Source organism: Peromyscus maniculatus, chromosome 9 (assembly GCF_049852395.1).
Source record: "Peromyscus maniculatus bairdii isolate BWxNUB_F1_BW_parent chromosome 9, HU_Pman_BW_mat_3.1, whole genome shotgun sequence".
Lineage (NCBI taxonomy): Eukaryota > Metazoa > Chordata > Mammalia > Rodentia > Cricetidae > Peromyscus > Peromyscus maniculatus.
Genome location: NC_134860.1, coordinates 21,244,123 through 21,269,658, shown reverse-complemented (window position 1 = coordinate 21,269,658; position 25,536 = coordinate 21,244,123). Strand labels below are relative to the sequence as shown.

General features: G+C 45.2%; 1 protein-coding gene across 1 annotated transcript in view; it reads right to left on the bottom strand.

Moving 5' to 3' along the window:
* Ube2e1 (ubiquitin conjugating enzyme E2 E1) overlaps nucleotides 1-14,544 on the bottom strand; it is a 52,203-nt gene extending 37,659 nt beyond the window's left edge. Inside the window, exons 1-3 of the mRNA XM_076544452.1 lie at nucleotides 14,377-14,544; nucleotides 13,618-13,802; nucleotides 9,034-9,084 (exon numbers count right to left, since the gene is read on the bottom strand). Of these exons, the coding sequence (XP_076400567.1) occupies nucleotides 9,034-9,084; nucleotides 13,618-13,769 (203 nt within the window). The 5' untranslated portion in view covers nucleotides 13,770-13,802; nucleotides 14,377-14,544. The remainder of the gene's footprint in view (nucleotides 1-9,033; nucleotides 9,085-13,617; nucleotides 13,803-14,376) is intronic.
* Between the last annotated feature and the right edge of the window lie 10,992 nt (nucleotides 14,545-25,536).

The following is a 25,536-nucleotide window of genomic DNA, read 5'->3' as shown; positions in this document are numbered from 1 at the left end:
GATGGAACAAATCTATTGTTTTTCCTCCTAGTAAGATTATCCCAAACTACCCTCCACCCGCGCCCCCCCCTCCCTGTTTGAAACAGGTTTTCTCCGTGTAGCTTTGGAGACTGTCCTGGAACTCTGTAGACCAGGCTGGCCTTGAACTCAGAGATCCACCTGTCTCTGCCTCCCAAGTGCTGGGATTAAAGGCGTGTGCCACCACTGCCCAGCACAAACTACTTTTTTCTAGTTTTGTTTGTTTGTTTGTTTTAGAGGTAGAATCTCACTCACTCTATAGCCCAGGCTACACCCAAATTCAAGGCAATCCTCCTGCTTCAGACTCCCAAGTGGTGAATTAGATTCATGATATAACATGTCAAGTCCAGTGTCTTTTTCTATACGATATACTAGGGGTACATCCCACATTAATTTTCTATCTATCAGTTAGGACAGGCACAAATGCCTAAGGTCTTGTGTAGTGGGTAGCTGTTCTGTCCATGACCTTGAAGCCCCGCCCTAGAGATGCAGCAGGTGACTGCTCCACCTGCTCATGACCTTGAAGTCCATGCCCCTGGGGCGTAGCCTCAGGACCCTGAAGACCTGGGATGCATACAGGCAGCGCTCGCTCCCTCCCCGCCCCTGTCTCTCCATTTTTGGAGACAGGACTAAGTCAGGTGGTCTGAACAGCGTTCCAGAACCTGCGACTATTTTGTTATGTACAGTGAGTTTTTCCCCTAATAAATTCCTTTACCCATTAAACAGACTCTGTGGATTTCTCCCAATAGTCTTGACAATATTAGTGACCATCACATCAATGCTAAGAGCCCTACTGAGATCACAACCTTCTTTATTAAGGTCAGACTGGAGAAGTCTGACGTGATTCCAGTGGTCAGGTTGCTTCTGACACTACCTAAAGCTAGATGACATCGGCCCCTTTCTTTCTTCTCATCTGTCATTTAACCAACTTGTCACAAGGAAGGCAGCCCATTCTCTGACAGACAGACAGAACTGGGCTTGAACAACTCCGAGCAAGACCCTGCCCCGACAGCAAACTGAGGAACACGTTCAGTTACCTTCTCAGGACAGTCTCGCGCACTGTCCCAGCAGGGCGGCAGACATCACCTTGGCCTTCCCAAGGCTTCCCTCCAGGAAGAGTAACAGGGATTCCCGCGCAGATGTTAAAGAAAGAGTGTAGCGAGCCTCAGACACAGGCTTGGTGAGCTTCTAGCCTCCCAGAGGAGGAGGCTGTCCAGAAGGTGAGGAGGAGGAGGAGGATGGCCGCACCAAGTGCCGGCCTTTTGTTTCACTGGGGAGCATGGCTAAGTGAGGGGCTGAGTAAGAATGAATGGGTTTCTTATGGAAGCCCTATTTCACTTGACTGGTGACAAGGAGTGCATCAGATGTCTCAGGAGGGCTGGTCCCAGCACCCCTAACAATGGTTTGGACCAGCTTTAAGATTCAGGAACCCAACTTACTTAGCATCCCTATTATCAGTGCTCTTTGCAGGCAACTTTATAAAAATGGAAACGTGCACCATAGACACATTAATTTCTTTATTACATTACCAGCCTAGTCTGAAGAACAGATCACATCTTTGGGTTTTTTTTGTTGTTGTTGTTTGTTTGTTTGTTTGTTTGTTTTTTAATCACCCTGACTGATGTCCAGTTCCTTTGTGATTCTGGAAGGGCCCAAACTGCCAACAATGCTTGGGGCCTTCCACAGCTGTGAAACCATTTGTGACAGCGATTTCCCCAGCTCTTCCCACTGTTTCCTAAAGAATGTAATACGATGTCTGGTAACCCATCAGGTCTACATTAGTCAGTCATCTGACTGTGTCTATTAATTTAATACCCACTGATGATCAACCATTTCTCAGGCACCAGAGATGCTGAGACAGAACAGTGCCCTTTTCTCAAGGAGCTTAAAGTCTCCCAGGAAAGAACAAGCAGGACGCAGACCCTACTGCTCTTAGCTCTCCTACACAGGACTGGAGGGCTCCTCACCCACGAGAGATGCTTCCAAGCCAGGAGAGAGCTGTCCTCCACCAAAACTTCAGGTTGTCAGCCTTTCAAAGGAAATGCTCTCTGCCAACAGCCTCAATCCCACATTCTACCACCCTCTTTAGAACTGTTTGAAAAATGCTGCATCTCCTTCTTGCCCTCCATCCTTCTCTGATTGCTTTCCCTCTTGGTCTATAAAAACACACCCATAGCTGTTACACATTAAAACCCAACAGGCTGAAGTTCGTCCTCTTCCCCCAGAGCCTTGGTGGCTCCTCCTGCCTCTCTGCTTCCCCTTTTCCAAGGCTTCTGTCCCTACCTGTCTGTCATTTGCAGAGACCCCTCGGAACACAGTTCTATTTGGATCCTGCTAGGAGTCCAGGGTTGCCTCAAACACACGATCCTCCTGCCTTAGTCTTCCCTGTGCTGTTACTATGGTATGCAACCAGCTTTTAGAACACAATCCCTAGTGCTCTTCTTCCCGGCAAATTTCATTCTCTTTATCATCACAAAACTTTCAAAACTCAAATAGACTTTCAAAGCTACCTCCAGCCTTGGCACCTCTGCTAAGACCTTAGATTTGACTCCAGCACACTTAACTACTTCATGGAAGCAGCTTTCATTCACACTCCGCAATAGGTAAACAAACAAAAAAAAGTGTCCTGGTTAACTTTAACTGTCAATCTGACAACCTAGAGTCATCTGAGTCTCAAGTGAGGAATTACCCAGATCGAGCTGTCTGTGGGGGACTGAGTGTCTTGTTGATTGATACAGGAGGGCTCATCCCCACTGTAGGTGGCAACAACTAGGCAAGTAGTCCTGGGCTGTCTCAGAGAGCTAACTAAGCATTAGCCAGCAAACAGAGTTCCTCTATGGTTTCTACTACGGTTCCCTGGTCAGCGATAAGACAGCGTGGAATAGTAGGCAGGCCTGCCTTAGGTTTCTAATGGAGTTCCTGCTCTGACATGTCTTAGTGATGGACTGCAATAAACCCTCTTCTACTCTAAGTTGGTTTGGTCATGGTATTTGTCACAGCAACCATAAACTATACAAACTACAAACATGAAGTTGTTTTACAGAGAGTGAGCGTGCAGTACACTAACTACTCTCCCAATGTCTTCTGTAGTTCTGAAATCTTTAAACTGAAAAGTTAGGGGACACATGCAGGGTCAGAATCAAAGACTTAAGTCACTGTCTTTGCCTCTTAGGAAATTTTTAACCTACTTAATTTGCCTAATCTTACCTAAAAGCAGGCAGATCTGAGAGTTCAAGAATTAATTAATAATAAACTCAAATAGACTCCCAAACTCCAAACATTTACTGATGGCCTACTCAGTGGCAGCAGCATGCTGGGCACTGTATGTGATCCACAACGTAGTAACTCTGGAGAGACCTTGCCTCCCTCCCCTAAGCCACTTTGCCTGTCCTATCTCTTGGTGTTAGTTACCAGTTGCCCCCAAACCCGGAACTTCAGCATCCAGGTTTCCTCGTTCTTCTGCTTTCTGTCTCCTTTCTTCTCTCCTCTGAAGGCTACTGTTTCCCAAGCCCTCTCTGCTTCCTACCCACACTACAGCAGCCAACTCTAAGCCTACTGCTTCCTACTCAACTTTATGCCATCATTGTCTCTGTCCAAATTGTTCCACAGAAATTGTATTTCCCACTCAAAACTTTCAAAGATTCTCTAATGTCTACAAAATGAAATTCAAGGCCTTGGCCTGACAGAGCAACTCAGATTTTCTCTTATTGCAATGGCATCCTCCCACTTGGTCTGCACTCTGGAGCCGAAGGCTTACCCACCACAAGACAACCCTCTCTACCTGCTCTCTGCCACATTTGCTGGCTGTTTCCTCCACTGAGTCTATGCTTCTTTATTCTTTGCCCCAGCCCCCAGACAACTAAGTGTTCCAGCCATGGCCCTCACACCCAGGGCAAAGCTATCTCTCATTTTTCTGAATCTTCACAGCATGGCACTGGCAGTTATTACTTCAATATTTCACATTTCTACATTTCTTAGAACCTTTAATAGATTATGAACCACTTGAAAGTAGTTCCTTTTCATACCCAATAAGCATTCAAGGTTTGTAACAGAGAGTATGAGCACCTTTACAAGAATATCTAAAACCAGTATCACCTTTAAAGCTATAAGGATTAAAAACAACAAAAACAAAAAAATCTCTAATATTTTAACAATAATTGTGTTTTTTATTAGTTTTTTAGAGATTTATTTTATGTGTATGTTTCTGTGTGACTGCAGGTGCCCTGAAGGCGACAAGAAAACGTTGGATCCTCTGGAGCAGAAATGACAGGTGGTTTGAATCTTCCCATACAGGTGCTGGGACCAGACCCCAGTCCTCTAAAGAACAGCAAGTCCTCTTAAGTTCTCAGCAATCCTCTCGCCAGCCCCTGTGGGTTTTACATGTACAAACCCACTACATAACTCAGCGTTTTGACCATTACAAGCATACAAGTCAGTGACATTAATTACATTTACAACATTGTACCCCTACTGACACTATCCAGCTCCAATGAGTTCATCATTCAATGCAGCAACTGTGATGATTAATGACTCCTCACCAGGAGGCAAGGCAAGAGGGCCACGAATTCAAAGCTAGAATTTTGAGACAGCAAGAACTTGTCTCAAAAACAAGGGTGTGCTAGCATGAACCAGGAATCCTAGCACTTGAAAGGTAGATGTAGATTAGTTCAAAATCATCCTCCACTAAACAGTAAGTTCAAGGTCAGCCTGAATTATTTGAGACTGTCTCAAAGCAAAAGGCTAGGCTTTCCAACATTGTAAGGTAGGTAGGCAAAGCACTGGGTCCTTTCAGCAGAGAAAGATAAGAAGGCTGAGAATTATAAGACTTTTTTTTTAAATGATGTTGCTTCACCTCAAATCACCCTAAAAAGAACTTTATCTGATTAAGTACAGCTCTTGGTGGAGAAGGTCTTGATGTAACATACTTAAATAAAGTAAAATAAAATAAAAACACTGGTCAAATATAATAAAATTATATGAAGGAAAATTTATTTTTACTACCCTCTCCTTGTGCTTAAAATGCTTAATGATGTCTCAAAATACTTTTACCTAAAATAACATTAACCAAAATTCTGAATTTTAGGTTTCTACTTATACTACAGGCTTACTTATAATACAGATGTTCCCATTAAATAGAACTAAAGTAGGAAAGACTTGGGCAAATATGCCAGTTATAATGAGTAAACTTACTGTCCAAAGACATTCATGTTCATAATTTAAGTTACAATTATAATTTAATTGACTACAGCAAAGGATGAGCTGTAAGCTACAAATAGCACCACAAAACGGATCCTAGCGGCCTGAAGTTCATGAGCTATCTAGAACATATGACTTCTCCATCCCAAATAGAGTCAAGCTTTATGGACTCGTTACAAAAACCACAACAGTATTTTTTCCCCTAAAAAAATAGACCCAATGATAGAGAAAAAGTATAACTAAATGTATGGTAAGTTGCAGAAATATTTCATTCACTAGGTACGTACACATATACACACACACACACACACACACACAGAGAAAAGAGAGGAAGAGAGATTCATATACACAATACTAAATTAGCTTGATGCTTGAAAGTAAGAATTTAATTTACATGGTACTACAAAGCAAATTATATTTTTTTAAAGTTTCCAGGGCTCGAGATGGCTCAGTAGTTAAGAATCTTGCTGATCTGTATGGGGATCAAATTCCATTCCAGAACCCAGGATAGGCAGCTCCAAACCATCTCTAAGTCCAGCTCCCAGGGACCAGTGCCTTCTTCTGACCTCCATTGGCATCAGCCACATGCACATACACAAACCCATACTCATAAACATGTGTACACATAATTTTTCAAAAAATGAATTTATTCAATACAATACACTAATTATTACCTTTTCTCATAAAACATATTTAGCAAATGAAATTCACACAAGTTTTGAAGTTTAGTAACTTTGAATTCAAACTTTTTAGTTGAGTACGAAGACTAGTAAATACAAGCAGCAGTCACACACACACACACACACACACACACACACACACACACACACACCACCGCCGCAAGTGGACTTCTAGTGTATAAGAGGCAGCTGTCCACTGAGAGGATGCTGTGTGCCACTTGATATGTTTTAAGAAAGTAATGTGCCTAAATTTAAAACTGAATGTTGCCTGAAAGAAGTTCTAGAAAGATAAACTATGTCTAGAAAGGGTAAACTATATTTAAAATTTATAAAATGGAAACCAATCATTTAGCTTATTCAATATGATTTATAATTGATGAAATTACAATTTCACTAAGAACTACTGAATTCTTATGTGGAAGGTAACACCAGAAAAAATTTAATATATCATTTAATTCACACATCTTATTTGGAAGCTAACTTCAAAAAACATCTAAGCTAAACTATCTATCCTGTCTCTAACAATAAAGGCCATCAAGATTTTAAATAATTAACTCTTATAGAGGGGCAGGTGAGATGGCTCAACAGATACCTAGTTCAATCCCTAAGACCCACATGGCAGGACTCCTGTAAGTTCTCCTCTGACACTCCTATACATGCTGTGGTACATGTGCATCCTCACACATAGACAAAATCAATGAATGTTATTTTAAAAATTGGTTTTAAATCCTATACATAATGTAAAACCAAACTCAGACCAGAGTCCAGGACAGAAACTACAGCACAACGAAGGTGGTAACACAGGAAGGCAATAAAAATAGAAACTCAAATTCGTATCATTTCAAACAGCAGTTCCCTCTCAACCTGTGGGTGGAGACTCCTTTGGGGGGAATCACACGACCCCTCTACAGGGGTTGCATATCAGATATCCTTTATATCAGCTATTTGCATTGTTACTCATTATAGTATCAAAATTAGTTATGAAGTAGCAACAAAAATAATTTTATGGTTAGGGGTCACCAGAACATGGGAACTGTATTAAAAGGTCACAGCATTAGGGAGATTTAGAACCACTGAGTTAAAAGGTCTAGTAGGGAGTATCTCCAGAAATTAAACCATTTGTTATTTGTAAAGGGCAGCATAATATATATTTTATTTTATTTTACAAAATAAAGATACCTAGTATGTTCTTGGAAATCACACTCTTCCCAAAATGTTTAAGTGTAGTAAGATTTATCACCCCACCATACAGTATAGATCATCCCTAGCCGCAGGGAATGCTCCAAGGTTTCAGCTTGAAGGTAGTGATATAAGGAATTTACAAAGAGAAAATGTCCTTCATGCCTCAGAAACACAAGCCTCTCACCGATGAACTCTGCTACAAGAGCTCAAGTGTACCATCGTGCTTCTAAAAAACAATCTCATGAAAATCTCCAAACTGTTCACAGTTCAAATTTGATAGCACTTATTCATTCACAGGAAAGCCATTTATGTTTTAATAAACGGTGCTAGTTTTGAAGCTCTGATTTATAGTTTGATCAGCTGAAGCCGTCTGAAATCACAGGAGACACACACAGGGGAGACAATACCAACAGTAGTGGCAGCTACAGCACAGACCTGCCGTGGGGACCGTCCCTGATTCCATAAACAACCAAGGCAAGCTTCAGGCTTGCCTCTAACAGCTCTTAGTATTTCTCCACTTTCTCAACCACTGAAAAGATTATTAGCTACAAAAGAAATCCTAGAGAATAATTAGGGGCTCAGTTAAAGAACACAGTTTCGAAGTATCTCCCTGGGAATGTAGCTCATTGGTAGAGTGCATGCACAACCCCCCCCCCAAGTTTAGCCTGGCACAAAGCCAGCATGGTAGCTCACACCTGTAATGCCAGCACTGAGGAGAAGGTAGACAGGAGGATCAGAAACTTGAGGTCATCCTCAGTTACACATCAAGTTTGAGACAATGTCTTAAAAAAAAAAAAAAAAAAAAAAGGTCCTAATACTCAAAATGACTTTCTTACAAATCAGTATAAAATTTCAAAAAGTATCACAAATCTGATCAGCATTAAGAACAAATTCATACAAAACAGAATCACTAGGGTGAGCCCAGAGAGCTCAGTGGGAAGATGCTTACAGCTCAAGCCTGGCAACCTGAGTCTGATCCCTAAAACCTACAAACAAGCAGGAGAGATCAGCTCCACAAAGTGGTCTTTCAGCTTCCCCATGCACACATCAAGCAGCTATACATGCAGAGTAACGACCGTCAACAAAACAGCAGCACTCAATTTGGCTTTTAATCCACCAGTCATGGTTTTAAAACGTGAATGTTAAAACAAAATGCTTCACTTAGCTTCCATCCTGAATGCTTGCACATACTCACTGGATATATCTAGTAAGTATTTGCCAGTAACTCCTACCTGTGAATTTAAAGCACCAATGAAATCTTGCCTTCCATTCAAGGCTGAACCAGGTTCTACTAAAGTTTTTACACCTTCATGATTCACTATCAATTTAGACAATCACAACTTCTTTCCACCTTGACTCAAAAATGCAAAACTGACGATTTTAAACAAAGCCAAGTGGTCACACACCCTTAGGAAGCTGGCTACACAAACACATACATACTCAGTCTGGATTACACAATATCAACAAAAACATCATCTTCTAAGAGTTTAATTTTATAATTTAAAACAAAATTATTCTATTAAAGCCACAAGTTATTTCCTGAACTGCTTTGCCAAAAGTCCAATACAAAATTACAATGAGTAAGTCTGAGGCTCTAGTGTTTGCTTTCACTCCAAGCTCCAGCGACCTGTAATGAGGTGATTCCAGCCGAGCAATTTCTAAAGTCGCGTGTCTAAAGGCTGGCATCACCCACAGCTAGCTTACAAAGGGGCTACCCCTTCACCTTAACTCTGAAGTTTGTTTCCTATTCACCATGCCCCTCCGTGAGTCCCGTCCTTCTCTACAGTCCCGAGCTGGTTGCACACCACACCCACCGCATACCAATCCATTTCCTCGGACATCTGATGTTAGCACCAAACAAGCACAGACCACAGAAGAGAAGCAAAATTCAATAACAGAAAACACAAGAGAGAAGTTAGGAGAATTTTAAGAAGACAACAATCCATAGGCAGCTCACCTGCAGTTTGGTGGAGGGTCTAAAGTGATGTCTGCCAGCTCCTTCTGGATCCTGGGAGATCGGGAAACAGAAAGTTAGTTGGAGGCCCCTCCCAGAACTGGACTGGCAGCCCACCTCACTCCACACATTGAGGGAGGAGAGGACACCCAGAGGTCCCAGGCTGGGGAGACTTTCCAGTGCAGGGGAGAGCAGCCTGAGGTCTCTGCCACCCTCAAGAGCCGGGCTTTCAATACTGCCAAATGCACTACGCAGTTGTCCTGGCTGTTTTCCACTTAAACAATTTAAAATTTTCTTCACTGCAGTTTCCCCCAACCTTCTTGGCACCTCACCCGTGAATGGAGGTCATTATCCTGAGGTGAGCCTGCCCTGGGGACTCCCCGACCTGGGACCCCACCGTTGTCCCCCTCTCCCTGGCCAGGACCAGGCCTCTTGGTCCCCAAACGCTGTGACTCCGCACACCAGCCCCACCCCCAGAGCAGGCCCATCATGAGCACTCTGGCTGCGACCATGACCAGCACCCCTCCTGACCGGGTCCCCTCCCAGAGGCCGGGACCCCGCACAGCGGCACACGGCCCGGCACACCAGCGCCCCCCGCAGGCCGGGACCCCGCACAGCGGCACACGGCCCGGCACACCAGCGCCCCCGCAGGCCGGGACCCCGCACAGCGGCACACGGCCCCGCACACCAGCGCCCCCCGCAGGCCGGGACCCCGCACAGCGGCACACGGCCCCGCACACCAGCGCCCCCCGCAGGTCAGTGCTCCTCAGACCCGGACCTGCACCCAGGAGCAGTGACCTCCCGGCAACGCCAACATGGCCGCTGGGGCCCTGGTGACCGCCACCGTCAAGGGTCGAGTGGCCCAGGAAGTGCTGGGTGGAGCTGAGGCCCGGGACCCCCGGCACAGGTGCACCGGCCACCTGCGCCCGCCCGGCCGGCCCCCAACTTCCCCGGCGCCCGCCCGCCCGGCCCCCAACTTCCCCGGCGCCCGCCCGCCCGCCCGCCCGTTCGGCGCCCGCCCGCAGCCCGCAGCGCCCCCCGCACCTCCTCACCTCACAAAGAGCCCATCCCCCAGCCCTAGGCCGAAGCCACTGACAGTTCACACGAGCCGGCCTTTGTCTTCTGCTTACCTAGGCGCTTAGGGCACCAACTACAACCACCAACTTCGGGGCCGTAAGCTGCTTCTCCTAAGGAAGACTATTTTTACAACTTCTCCTAACAGGCTGTTACAACTTAAAAAATCCACCAAGCCGGCTCGGTAGTACAAATAAAGCCAACACACACTCGGCAATCTCAATGACAATGGATGTTTTCCCTTTCCAAAGAAAGTTTTCAGAGAGTAGCAAGAGGCCAGCTATAACGCACTGACATTTTTAGCAGGCACTTCTTCCACGTTAAAAGGAAAAACAAATTGAGTGGTGACTGGGGAAGTTCTTCAAACTTTCCTATCGAAGGGCGCTTCCTGTCCCTACAAATGTGGTCCAGTTAGAACACCGTCTCTGCTGACATCTGTTAGTGCCCTCCTAAATTCTACGGCTCCCAGCAAGCACTGCAGTCCCTTTACACTTGCATCTGCCCCTTCATTCACATCAGGACGTCACACTGAGGTCTGGAGCATCAGTTTCCGGATTCTTGCACCTATTGGAATTGACCATTTTCAGATCTGTCAGAAGGCAAGCATGTCCTCCTTCAGTTGTAAAGACAGTTGCTCCTTTAGTACTCAGGGTGAAATACCGAGTGGGACTAGTGCTTGCCAGCCTACATGATGACCCCAGTTCAATCCCTGGGACCCACACATGGAAGGAGGGCTGACTCCAGCAATCTGGCCTCTGCCCTCCACACGTGTGCCTTGATATGCTTGAACACACACACCACACTAATACACACAAAATAAAATTATGATATAATTTCTTAAAAGGGCAATACCAGGCTAAATGCCATTTAATCTTAAACACCACCATATGCACCATTTCCAGAGCAAAATCTGCAAGTGATTCAAAGGCCCATTCCACAAGTGAACCTAGCTCTCCACTCTCCACTGGTGCTTTCTTCCACAGTGAACGACACCCCTTAGTCTGCCAACTCTGGCTGCGTTTTCACATCACCTCCTGGCACACATGCCCCTTCCCATTCCATGGGCAGTACCCACCTTCCAAACCACCGGATTCAAATGTTTGATATCTACCAACCATGCAGAGCAGGCTGTGCATCAAACACAGTCTGTCTCCCTTTCATTCTCTCCTTTTGTCTTTTCATGGTAACCTTAGCTCAGCTTTAACACAAATAGCTACTGTTTCAACAAGGTATCTAGGAATCTAAGCGTGCTGCATTAAGAGATACAAAAAAACATGTTAGTTTACAGGCAAAATTATTATTTACTCTTCCCACCTTCTAGTTCTACTTCCAGCTTTCTTTAGTTTCTTTACTGGCTGTTTCCAAATAAGGTCCCAGGCTGGCGATCTGAATGACAATGGATGTTTCTCTATTTGCAAAGGTTTTCTGGGGGTAGGACTTCCCCAGTCACCATTCAGTGTGTTTTCCCTTTCACTGGGGAAAAAGTGCCAGCTAAAAATGGCAGTGCTCCATACATTATAGCTGGCCTCTTCCTATCCTCTAAAAACCTTTGGAAGGGGAATATCCATTGTCATTCAGATTGCTGAGCCTGGTCTACATGAAACCCTGACTACAAGATAGCCTGTCTCCAACTCAAGTATGTGTAGCCAAGAATGACTTTGAATTGATCACCTCCAGCCTGGCAAAGCCAGATCACAGGCCTTTGCTACCATGCTTGATGGTGCTGGTGACTGAACCCAGGGCTTCATGCATGCTAGGCCAGTACACTACCATTTGAACTACCAAATAAAGTTTATTTTGTTTTTGCATTTTTTGTTTGGCATTTTGTTTTGGAGACAGAGTCTCCCTATCTATACCCTGACCTCCTGGAACTCTCTATGTAGAACAGGCTGACTCTGAACTCACAAGAGATCCATCTGCCTGCTTCTGGTTTCCAAGGGCTGAGTTGATAAAAGGCCTGTACCACCATGCCCAGAACAAAGTTTTTAACTTCCTTAGCATAAATAGACAGACTGTATCCATGGGGAAATCCAATCATTTTCACTGACCAAAAAGGAAACTACTTTTTGATGCCTGTCCATCTTCCTCCCAGTATGGTCCCAAGCACACTGAAACACAAAAGCGCCACCGACCTAAGGGGCAGGTCAAAAGTCAAACGAGGATGGAGAGCTTAAGAGTACTGGCTGGGAGAGAGAAGGGCCATCCTCTGCAAGAAGGGGAGAACCTAGGCCCTGGGAGATTTCACATGGGGTTAATCAAAGAGGATCAGTTAAAACCAGAGAGCCTGAGATACAATCAAACCAACCCTTTGAAAATGAGAACAATCTTACCCAGGCATCTCAACACTTCTCTCAAGACCTGAACACTAGCTATTTAAAATGGGCTGAAGTCACTACATCAGTCCAGTTAGGTCACTAAAACGGCATCCCACGTCTCTTTCAAGAAGGAACTGTCAATCTCTGAGTGCCAGGCTCACTACTCAGCAAAGAGAGCCAGAGCCATTTAGATGTCCCATTTCATGTTAAATTCTTTATAGAATGATACCCCACCTACCCCACAGTTTCCATTCCTTACTTTGGCCAACTATTCATATTCAATGAAAAGAAATGGAATAATGAAGGGATGTCAGGGGGTTCCCAGGTATCTGCTAGTCCTATTTTAAGGACTACAGGGATCAAAGAATATTACTTAAGGTTGACAGAGGCAAAGTATCCATCCACCTGTCTTTTTACATAAGGACTAACTCTGGGTATAGTGAGTGGCTCCTGTAATCCCAGTGATCAGGAGGCTGAGACAGGAGTTGTGCTGTGAGTTCAAGGCCAGCCTGGGCTATAGAATAAGACCCTGCCTAATAAAACAACAACACCAAAGTCTCCCTGAAAACTATGGAACTGAAGTTCTTAAACAGAAAAAAAAAATCTCCAAAAAGACCTGAAATAATCATTTTACAGTCATTTATTGACTCGTTCATCTGCCCCAAACCAGAAAAGGCTCTTCAAATCCCACCAGAAAAACATCACCTCAATTTCTTAGCCACTAATGGGAGTTGGTTATTCCTTAAGCAAGTTATGGGAAAAAAAAAAAAAAACTCTACTCAGAAAACATGATCCCTGCAACAGGTGAGGAGGAGAGAAGGTCAGAATTCATTGACTGAGTTCCCGGGAAGGTATCCTTAATTATGAAGGATGACAGCCTCCGGGAAGTCACAGATTCGTGATTACTAGGATGAGGACTCTGAAATCACATTCAGAGTCACTCATAAAAGTCATGAGGATTCTTGAAACTTCACAAGAGATGGACGAGGCCAGCCACAACTGCTGCATATGGACAAGGGTATTAACAAAACCAGAACCAGCAGGCAGGAGAGAAAACAGGTGGGACTGCCATGCCCCATTTTCCTGCCTGCCTGCCGGAGAGGAGAGCGAATGAGAACGCCGTCGAGGCCACCCTCCCTGACAGGCGGCACCAGGCACCTGGGAAGCCAGGACGCCTGTGGAGAAAGGAGTGGGGTACCTCTTGGCGCTGGTGGAGAGGAGCTTCGAGTTTTTGCTCATGCTGACTTTACTCTCCTTCTTCTTGGGGGTGCTGGCTTCCTTCTCGGTCTGCTGGTTGGAGGATGAAGATGAAGAGGAGCTGGTGCTGGCCCTCGAATCGTCATCCGACATAGCGAACCCCCCACCCCACCCCGCGAACGGCCCCTGCAGGGGGAGGAAACAAAACAGAAACACAGACCATGCAGGCGCTGCAAAGAGGGAACTCCGCTGTCAGGAGGGCGCGGGCCGGGCCGCCCCCGCCGCCCTGCAGAGGATCGGGGCCCACCGCCGCACCGGCCGAAGGGGCGCGGGGGCCGCGATCGCGCGGGGGCGGCCCGGGGAGGGCCGGGAGCCGCCGCCGCCGTCCCCGAGGCCTCCCGGCGTCCGCTCGAGTTTGGCGAGGTCGGGACGAGCCGGGCAGGGAGAGTGGGTGAGGAAGGCGAGCGTGGGCCGCGTGGGCCGCGGGGACACGGCGCCCGGCCAGGCCCGGCCACGCGGGGCTGCGCTCGCAGGCCGGCGCGCACAATGCGCCCCGGGCGGGCGGGTCCCCGCGGGGATCCGGCCGGGCTGACAGTTCGCGCGGTCCCCGCCGCCCGCGGCCCGCCGCCCCATCCCCGCCGTCCGGCCCTCGGCGCCCCCGGCCCGGCCCTGCCGCCCGCGGCCCGGCGATGCCGCCCGCCCCCGGCCCCAGGCCCCGCGGCTCGCCCGCCCGCCCGCCCGCCCTGGGGGCCCCCCGCACCTCTCTTTGTGTCTGGCTGCTCCGTGCCGCCGCGGCGGCTGCTGCTGCGGCTGCGGCTGGGCCTGGCCACTCGTGTCTCGCTCTCGCTGGGAGAGAAGCGGAAGTGCAGCAACAGCAACTATTAACCAGGCAATGGCTTCCCCGGCCGCACACGCTCCGCGCCACTCCTCCTCTCCGCCCCGCCCCGCGCCCCTCCCCCGCCGCACCTGGGGGCCGCGGCCCGGGAGCCCCGGGCGACCCCGGCGGCCCGGCCTGGGGGCCCGGAGCCGGGCGGAGCCGAGGGAGCCCGGCGGGATCGGGGGATGACTGCGGCCGGGAGGAGCCCCGGGTGACCGGGGAAGTTCTTCCCAGGAGGGTTTTAGGAAAGGGCTGGGGGCGAGGTGGCCGGTGTGGGGGGAAAGATGGTACTCTCCTGGCCAGGACTTGGACTCCTCCTCAAAAGTGATCGGTTTAAAGAGAAAGAAAAATCAAATGAAATGAAAATCCCCTGCCAGGGTTTTCCTTTGGGCTGACACTTGTTTCTCCCTCTGGCAATTTACTTGCTAGGAGCAGAGGTCACGCCTGTGAGAAAAATCCCAGACTAGGTTTCAGTTCAGGACACCAAGCGAGAGCAATTTCCGACATTAGATACACCCCCTTCGCTTGAGATAGAAAAGGATGTGGTGGTTTGGTTTGGGGTTTTTTGTTGTTGTTGTTTTGTTTTGTTTTTTGTGTTTTTTTTTTATGTATGCGACTGGAGTTCGTGACCGGTAACTGCGATTTGTAACCGGGCATGGGAATTGTAAGATCACTGGGAATAAACCGTAAACCGCTGGTTTTGACAGGATTTGGAATTCTTAAATTGCGTTTAAAGTCTGAGTTTTAGAAATTGGAAGTTCTAGAAAGTAACTTACTTTTTACTCCAGCACGATGCTATTCAAACAGTATTTTTAGAATAATCACACAGTAATGTCACTAAATTGTTCTTTTCGGGGCACTGTGCCAAAATTTATTTTTAAAAACATTCCGCCATTAAATTAGGACTTAATTTCTTACCTGTTTGTCATTTACCCTGAAGGTAAAAACAGATCCCTACCATCCAAGTCCAAGGTGCCACAGACACAAGATATCTTGTGTACTGCCCAGACAACCACACTCAGATTTCCATGGTCCACTTTAAATTACCTCATTCAAATTGTCATTGCTTCCCAAGGCAACAGCGGCTTCAGTTACCATAACACATGATATAAAGAAAGCTCAGGGCATATCCAGTACCCAGGAAAGCAGGCATTCTCACTGTCCAGCTAAAGCCCTCCTAGCCTTCTATCTGAAACTCTGGCTCTGTTAAGATTCCTAAAGTAATTTTACCACTCAGTCTTTAAGGAAACCTGTATCTCATGGGGAATGTCTTCTGGGGAATGTCTTCAAGCTGTGAGTAAATGCACTGGTAAGACTTCTAACGGTCATCACCTGAGTCTCCTGTCAGCAGAAAGAGCTGCTCCTCCACTACCCGAAGCATATCACTTGCAGAAATCCGCACATGTGCTTGATGTGATGGTAGGTAGAGCTTACAAATGGTGATGACATTGTCAGGTCATGGTGGCTCAAGTGTTTCATTCCAGCTCTTGGGAGGCAGAGGCAAGCCAGCCTCTAGGAGTTTAAGACCAGCCTAGTCTATGTAGCAAGTTCCAGGCCAGCCATAGACATATATTGAGGCTCTGTCTCCAAAAAAATCTTAGGAAGCTAGAAATTAGTAAATGAAGACAGCTATGTATTCAGAATATTCTGAGGTAAAGATTACTACTTATTTTAAAACTTTTTAAAATTTTATGTGTGTATATACCAGGCTGGCCTTGAACTCACGAAGATCTTCCTGCCTCTTCCTCCTAAGTGCTAGGATCAAAAGTACGTGCCACCACACCCAGCTTCTAGCTTTCTACTTTTTCTTTTGGCAGTTTTGGAAGTTGAACCCAGAACAAGTTGGACAAGTTCTCTACACCCCATCTAGATTGACTGATGTACTTAGCTACAAGGCCTGAGGACCTAAACTGACCTCCCTGGCCTCAGTTTCCTCTTGTGTATAGGGTAAGAATACCCACATCATATTGACTGGTGGGATCAAATGTCTATCTATAACTATTCTGCAAAGTACATGGATAATTCCATCCTGGGCCGGCTTCTAAGAGCTTTAAGACCTAGAATTGATGAGTAGTTTGTAAAAAACAAAAACTCATAGAAGTTCAAGGCCATTCTCAGCTACGTAGTGAGTTTAAGGCTAGCCTGGGTTACATGAGCCCAGGCCCGTCACAAATAAATGAAGTTTAAAAAGAAAGGAAGCTTTCAGGAGGAAAGCAGAGCTGAGGAATGAGGAGTTCATTCCCAGAGGGGCCTAGACTACTTTCTAGTTTACATTCACGTTTTGTTGAAGAAATGAAGGTGAGAAAGCCCTTGGATTTTTTTGTTTTTTTTTTTTTTTGGTTCTTGGATTTTAGTTTTTTGAGACAGGGTTTCTTCATGTAGCCTTGGCTGTACCAGAACTCTCAGAACTCTCTTTGTAGACCAGGCTTGCCTCCAACTCATAAGAGAGCCTGAGTGCTGAGATTAAAGGCATGCACTACCACTACCCAGCTAAGCCCATGGGTCCCCGTTCAAGATTATGCAATACAACATTGATGCTTTACCATCCACACATGACCTTATCGGTTCCGGCAGTATTGGTGTGGAAGAAGGGCCTCAGTTATATTAAATATATATATATATATATATATATATATATATATATATATATATATATATATTAATGAAAAGAGCTCTTTTTTTGGTTTTTCGAGACAGAGTTCCTCTGTGTAGCTTTGCGCCTTTCCTGGAACTCACTCTGTAGCCCAGGTTGACCTCGAACTCACAGAGATCCACCTGCCTTTGCCTCCTGAGTGCTGGGATTAAAGGCGTGTGCCACCACCGCCCCTGATAATATTTTCAAGAATGCACTGATGTACTTAGTGGGTACGATGTTCTATGTTCTGTGTGCAGTGGGTATGATGGCATGAGCCTGTAACCCCAGCTTTTGGGAGGTGGAAGCAGGAAGATCAAGAATTCAAGAATGGGAGGGGCCAGGCAGTATTGGTGCAGGCCTTTAATCCCAGCACTCGGGATCTCTGTGAGTTCCAGGCCAGCCAGGAAAGGCACAAAGCTATACAGAGAAACCCTGTCTGGGAGGGGGGAGTGGGAGGGGAAGAGGAGTTCAAGACCAGTCTCTGATACAAAACAAGTTCAGAGCCAACCTGGATACATGAGACTGTTTAAAAAAGAGAGAAAGAAAAAATAATTCATTAGCAATAGCAATCAAGAGAGGTGAGAAAGTGGGGAGATGAGAGCACAAGAGAGTCACAGAATCTCTAACACTTAGTTATTTATTTGAATAAACTAATGTCCTCTATTCAAGCTCTCCATCCTGAGGCTAATCATCACGATTCAGCCTACATTTATGAATATGTTTTCATGTTTTCTTTCTAACAGAATAACCAATATCTCCCTACTTCCCCATTCCCATTTTCCCCAGAGGTAGCTGCTTCCTGTTGTGGGCTCTGGGTATGCAAGCTAATGCTACAACCCCATTAAATGCTATGATTGGACTGCTCAATTTACACTAAAAAACAAAGGAGTTCAAGTAATTGGGAGCTGGCATCCCAAAGGCATAGTGAGCCTGACTCTGCATTTTACCATGTTCAAAGCCAGGTTTGAGATACTGGCAAAGACATTTACATTTGCTAATATAGCTAGGGATTGTAGCTCAAGTCTAACCCAACACCCACAAGCCGTGACAGGAAGGTCACTACAGGCCATCCTGTGCTACAATAGTGAGTTCCACTGCAGTTTGCGCTGTAGCATGAGACCCTGCCTTAAAAACAAAAACAAACAAAAATTGCAAGAAACTGGATTTGTAGGGAGATAGGTAGATAGATAGGTAGGTCGATGATAAGTGGATAGTGCCTGTTTTCTTTTTGACTGCCTATGGTTTGGGTGTGTTGTTTTTTGTTTTCTACTTGTTTGAAACTAGGCCTTTCCATGTATGGAGCCCAGGGTGGCCTGTAACTTTCAATCCTCTTGTCTCAGCCTCTCAAGGGCTGGGGTTACAGTTTATCACCACACTAGGCTCTTTTAACATAGTTTTAAAAACTTCTTTGTAGCCAAATAGAAAAGATTTCCTTTTCCTGTCAAACAAATGAAACCATCTTGTGCTTGGAATTTTACAAGGGTTTCTTCAAAGAGAAACTCACTGTAGGCTTCACTTTATAATCTCCCATGGCCGAACAGTCTTGTGGGCTTTTTGTTTATTTTCAATTTTTGTTTTTTATAAAATATTTATCTATTTTGTGAGTTCGTGTGTGTGTGTGTGTGTGTGTGTGTGTGTGTGTGTGTGTGTGTGTACTTGCAGGAGCTCGTGTGTGCATTCCATGGTGTGCACCTAGGAGGAAGGAGGACACTTTATGAATTCAGTCCTCCCCTCCTTCCACCAGGCAGTTCCCAGGGACTGAACTCAGGTCGTCCAGCTTTCAAGGCGAGAGCCTTCGCCTGCTGAACTGTCTCATTGGCCCTGGACGGTCTCTTTTCAACAAGATCAGGAATGGCCGCAAAATAAAGCTCATCTTCAATTTGGTTTTCTTATGGAAAGGGAGAGGTAGAGGGGGAGAAAAGAGAAGAGAGGGGTGGGAACTGAGAGAGACTGACACCCTGAAGACCCCCCCCCCTACTCTACCCCCCTGTTGGTCATGAATGCTGCCCCCACAGGAAGCTAGGACATATGTTATTTGTTCTACCACACGGAGGCATTGAACAACTGTGAGATTCTTGGATCTTACTAAGGGTTGATGAGAGTCTTATGTTCTAATAGGTTTTCTGTACCCCATAATAGGTTTCTCCACCAACACAGTAAGCCAGACCAAGCCAAACTGAAAGAGTAAAAGAACAGGTTTGTTTGAACAAAGCAACTCCTGGGCAAGTCTTCCAGCCCCAGAGATCAAGGTGGAAGAAGTTATATACCCAAACTAAAGCAGGGAGCCTCTATAGCCCGTAGGCCAGGGGGTGATGATATGTCCACTGAAAGCTGGGTTTGTGTTCAAGTATGGTCAAAAGCTGGAACGCAGCTGGGCGATGGTGGTATACGCCTTTAATCTCAGCCCTCGGGAGGCAAAGCCAGGTGGATCTCTGTGAGTTCGAGGCCAGCCTGGACTACAGAGTGAGATCCAGGACAGGCACCAAAACTACACAGAGAAACCTTGTCTCAAAAAACAAAAACAAAAGCTGGAATGCTTGGGTGGGGACTTGGGTTGCTGGCCACTTCAGGGGAGGAGCCACTAATAATTCAGAACTGGGCTTTCTGGTGTCTTTCCTTTGTTCAGAGATTCTGAGTGAGTAGGGGTGGGAAAGAAAGGAAAATGGGGCTTCCCAGATCAAGCAGGAGTGAGCTGAAGGGTCCAGCCCAGCACTCTCAGGTGAGGGCAAAAGTCGTAATTACTGTCAGAAGGTGGAGCTCTTAACATAAACTTCAGCACATTTCCTCTGAAGGACTTTCGGAAGTTTAAGCTTCACATGGGCGTGTGCGCTATGTATCCCTGGCTGATCTTAAACTCACAGAGATCCACCTGCTCTGCCTAAGGGCTGGCTAAAGGTATGTGCCATCAGACCTAGCTAAATTAAGCTTCTCCATCAAGGAAGAGTATATTGAAACACACTGGGTATGATTAGAGCAGTTTAGTTTTTGAGTGTCTGAAATCTTTCTGAACTTAGCACTTTTACAGTTTACTGAAAATTGAAATGAAATAGTAGCAGAGAAGACTAATTTCATTCAGGAGGCTTAGATGGAGGACTGTATGGAGCTCCAGGCCAGCCTGGTTACAGAGTGAGACTATTTCAAACAAAATGAAATAACAACCAAAACAACCACTTTCCCCTCCTCCCAGAGTTTTATGATGTTTCTTAAAATTATTTAAATCTCTATTTATTGTATATGTATGTGGTGTAACACATATGTGCCACAGGATGCATGAGGTTGAGCGGGTCCTGGAGAACTCAAATCCTCAGGCACAGGGGCATCTGTGGTATTTCTCATGGTATGTGGCAAATCTGCCATCAGGGATCCAGTTTTGAATCCAACATTTTTTTGTTATTGTCTTTTTTTTTTTTTTTCCCCAGAGCTGAAGACCAAACCCAGGGCCTTGTGCTTGCTAGGCAAGTGCTCTACCACTGAGCTAAATCCCCAACCCTAAATCCAACATTTTTCTAAGATTGATTTTTTTTAATACTTATTTATTTTATGTATATGAATGACCTGTCTTCATGCACACCAGAAGAGGGAATTGGATCCAATTACAGACGATTGCGAGCCACCATATTGCTGGAAATTGAACTCAGGACCTCTGGAAGAGCAGCCAGTGCTCTTAACCGCTGAGCCACTTCTCCAGCCCTAAGACTGATTTTTATTTTTATTATGTGTATGTGGAGATATTTTGTTTGTGATCTAACAAATAAAGCTTGCCTGAAGATCATAGTGTGGAGCTAAGCCACTAGTTAGCCACAGAGGACAGGCAGTGGTGGCACACATTTTTGATCTAAGCACTTGGGATCTCAAGCCTTTAATCCCAGCACTAGGGAGGTGGAGACAGGAGATACGGCTGGGCAGAGAGAGGAATATAAGGCAGGAGAAGACAGGAGCTCAGGGCACTTTTGATTGAGAATTTTGTAGAGGTAAGAACTGGTAGCTACCTACTCTGTTTCTCTGATTTTTTAGTATTTACCCCAATACCTGGTTCCAGGTTTTTATTATTAAGACCAATTAGGATTCGAGCTACATGTATAAGCTTGTGTGTTTTGTTGGGTTATGCATATTTAAATGCAGGTGCCTACAGAGACCAGAAAAGGATAGCAAACCTGTTGTGAGGCACCCCAAGGGGATTCTAGGGACCCCTCTGTAAACGTAGCAAGTGTTCTTAACCACCAGTATATTTCCAGCCCCTGAATCCATTTTATTTTGCAATAATTGCAAACTCCAGAAGCAGTCAGAAGCAAAGATACCAGTATTTTGCCCTGCTATTTTGAGACAGGATCTCATGTATCCCAGGGTAGCCTCCAACTGTCAATGTAGCTGAAAATGATCTTGAACTTCTGATCCTTTTGTGGTTAGCACAGGCATGAGCTATCACATCTGGTCTCTTAAAAAAAAAAAAAAGGCCAGGTGGTGGTGGTGCACGCCTTTAATCCCAGCATTCTGGAGGCAGAGACAAGTGGATCTCTGAGTTAGAGGCCAGCCTGATCTACAGAGTGAGTTCCAAGACAGCCAGGGATAACAGAGAAACCTGATCTCCAGGAGGGGAAAAGCCAGTGAGTGGTGTATTCCTATAATTCCAGACTTGGGAGATGAGGCAGGAGGATCATAGGTTCAAAATTGGCTACAAAGTAAATTCAAGGCCAGTGTGGGCTAAAAAGCCTTATTTCTAAATAAATAAATATTGTAGAAATTATATGTACATATACATTGTAAAATTATTTTTGAGGAGTTTATTAAAAACAAATAGAGGGTCTGATAAAGATGTCTCAGAGGGCAAAAGTGCCTGCTGCTAAAGCCTAAAGACCTGAGTTTAATCTCTGGGATCCACACAGTGGAAGGAGAGAACCAATTCCTTCAAGCTGTCCTCTGAACACACACACACACACACACACACACACACACACACACACACACACACACTAATTAATGAACATACAGAGTTAAGCATGACTCTACATGCCTGTAATCCTAACACTCAGGAGGCTGAGGCAGCAGAATCAGGAGTGCAGGATTTTCATTTGCTGTACAGGGAGCTTGAGGTCAGCCTGGGCTAGAGGAGACTTTGTCTCAACAACAATAAAACAAAGAAAGGAACTTTTACCTGTCAAAAATGTCACTGATATGGAAGACAAAGGAAAATTAAGATTCTAGACTACAAGAGTCTAGACAGACAAAGACACTGTGACCTGTGATCCAGGCCCAGAGCCTGTGCTAGATGGGAAAATACCAAAGGAAGTAAGCCAATTGAAAACATGAAGTATGAAGTTAGATTAAAGTGCTGTATCAGTATTTAACTTCCCAAAGTAGGCAATTTACTGAGGATTTGTTTTGTTTTTCGGAACTGCACACTAAAATCTCAGTGTCCATCGACCTTCCCAAATCTTTAAGACCAATGAACAGTGTATGTGTCTGTGTGGATGTATGCCCATGCTCACACAAGCACAGAGGTGTGTGTCCAGACTACAGACTGCTGAATGTAGGTAGAGGGTACACGAGTGTCTTGGTAAAAATCCTATGACCCTCTCCTGTCTTTGTTATCTGCTCCTCTGTGCTGTAACCCAGGCATGGTGGGCAGCACATGCCTGTAATCCCAGAATTTGGGAGGCGGAGAAGAATCAGAACTTTAGGGTTACCCTTGGCTACATAGGAAGTTTGAACAGTCTAGAATATACAAGTTCTTGTCTCAAAATAAATAAATGAATAATTTAAAAAGAAAACTTTAAAATCTTGAAGAAACTGAAGAGAACACCAGAAGACGGAGAGACCTCCCATGAACATGCATTGGTGGTGTTAGTGTATGAAAATGGTTATCCTACCAAAAACCATCTATAGGTTCAGTGAGATTCCCCATCAAAATCCCAAAGCAATCCTTCACACAAATTGAAAAAGAAGAATCTTCAAATTCATATGGAAGCATGAAAGGCCCCAGAGATCTAACAGAACCCTGGATAATAAAAACTTTGCTAGAAGTATCACCAACCTTGATTTCAAGTTACACTACTGAGTCATAGTAATAAAAACAGCATGGTATTGGCATGAAAACAGAAACACTGATTAATGAAATAAGACTGAGGACTCAAATATAAACCTAGCCACGAGAGCCACCTGAATTTTTTTTTGGACAAGATGCAAAAATACCTACTGAAAAAAAGCATTGTCCACAAATGGTGCTGGAAAACCGGATATCTAGGTGTAGAATAATGCGATTGAGTCCTTCTCTGTCAGAGTAAAGAAGAATTCCAAATGGATAGAAGAAAAAACCCTCAATATTAGAGGTGTATGCAGAGGAAATAGTGGAGAGTGCACTCCAGGACACAGGTCCAGTTAAGGACATGCTGAACAGAAGCTAGGTCATGCAGAAATAAGACCAAAGTCAAAAAGTAGGGACTTACAGATTAAAAAGTTTCTGCATTGCCAAGAACCCCCCCTTTTAAAATGAGAAACATTTACCTATTATATTTTATTGTTGGATATTTGAAAAATAGAAGATATAAAAATTGGGACATATAAATTCTTTTGATTTCTGTTCTTTCTTTCCACATTTCTCATTTCTAACACTTGAATTCTCTGAAACCATCTTTATTTAAGTCTCTCAGCGCTGGGGGAGTGGTATCTTGCAAGACTCCCAAAGAAGACTTAGTGCAGAGACAGCCTGGGATGGGAGGAAGTCTTTGTCAGTTCGTATCTGACAGAGGATTTGTGTCTAGAATATACAAAGAACTAAAAAAAGAAAAAAAGCAAGAAATAAAGCAAGCAAGCAAGAAAGAAAGAAAGAGAAAGGAAAGGAGAGAGAGAGAGAGAAAGGAAGGAAGGAAGAAAAGAAAGAAAGGAAGAAAGAAAGAAAGAAAGAAAGAGAGAGAGAGAGAGAGAGAGAGAGAGAGAGAGAGAAAGAAAGGAAAGAGAGAGAGAGAGAGAGGAAGGAAGGAAGGAAGGAAGGAAGGAAGGAAGGAAGGAAGGAAGGAAGGAAGGAAGAAAGGAAGAAAGGAAGAAAGAAAGAAGACCAACAGCCCGGCTGGACAATGGACTATGGAACAGAACAAAGAGTTCTTGAAGGAATGCAAAATGCTGAGAGGTATCTGACAAAGCGTTCACCATCCTTAGCTAGAAGAGCAATGCAGGTTAAAATTGTACTGAGATTCCATCTTACCCCAGCCCAATGGCTAGTTGCTAAGGCAACAGACGACAACAAATGCTGGTGATGGTGGGGAATCCACATCCAGTGTTGACAGCAGTGACAATGGGGCAGCCGCTGTGGAAGTGAGTGTGGAGTTTCCTCAGAAAGCCGAAAGCAGAACTACCATGTGACCCAACCTTACCGGGCCTGGGTATATACACCCTACTACAGAGACACTTGCTCATCTCTGTTCACTGTGGCTGTGATGTGTGTGAGTGTGTGTGTGTGTGTGTGTGTGTGTGTGTGTGTGTGTATTATTCACCTATAAAGGAAACTTAAATTATAAAATTTGTAGATGAATTTATAGAACTGTAAGAAGTTATACTGAGTGAAGTAACTCAGACTGAGAAGACAAATGCACCATGTTCTCTTTCATATGCAGATACTAGTTCTGAATCTTTAGATTTACGTGTTTAATTTGGAGTACCCATAGAGAACAGGACCCTAGAAAGGAACATTGGACTGGGGAAGAAAGATCTTAAGGGAGAGGGGGAAGTGGTACCTAGGTGGTGTGAAGCGGGTGATGGAGAGGAAGTGGGGAAGGAACTAGGAGGTTAGAGCAGAGGAGGGCTTGAAGGAAGCGTAACTAACACTAAGGGCACCTGAGAAAGCCATCTGGAAAGCTACATTTTATAAGCTTACTAAAAATTATAATTAAAAAAAGTTTGAATGGTAGTGCCCTACACAAGGGATAACGCTTCTTTCAGAAGCCATAGGTAAGTGAACAAAAGTCCCAGTGGTGGGTCATTTTGAGTTGCTAGGGGAGTTTCCAGAGTCCTCCCAGACCATAATGCTATTTCTATTGCTGTTAGTTGCACACCAGAACTTGAGGATGAGGCCTTCTTGTTTACTTCGGTCACAGGATGTAGTTAATTCAAGCTGCTGCTGACCGAGAAGGTTCCTCTCTGACGGCTGGTTTTCATAGCACCGAAGAGTGTGATGTAGGTTGCTGGCCTGGAAAGGCATTAGTGGTATCACCCAGCTTTGTACCCTGTGAAATACAATAACCACCAGCCTGGAAAGATGCACTTAATGTGGCATGAATGTCATGGGTGTGGCAGGGGCAGCCAACTGCTCTCTGATTAGATTTAAGGTCTGCTCCGTGGAAAAAACGTAGGCCTGACGCTGCGAACCTTGTCAAGCATCCACTTTTGGGAAGATCATAGGACTTCAGAGAACCTAC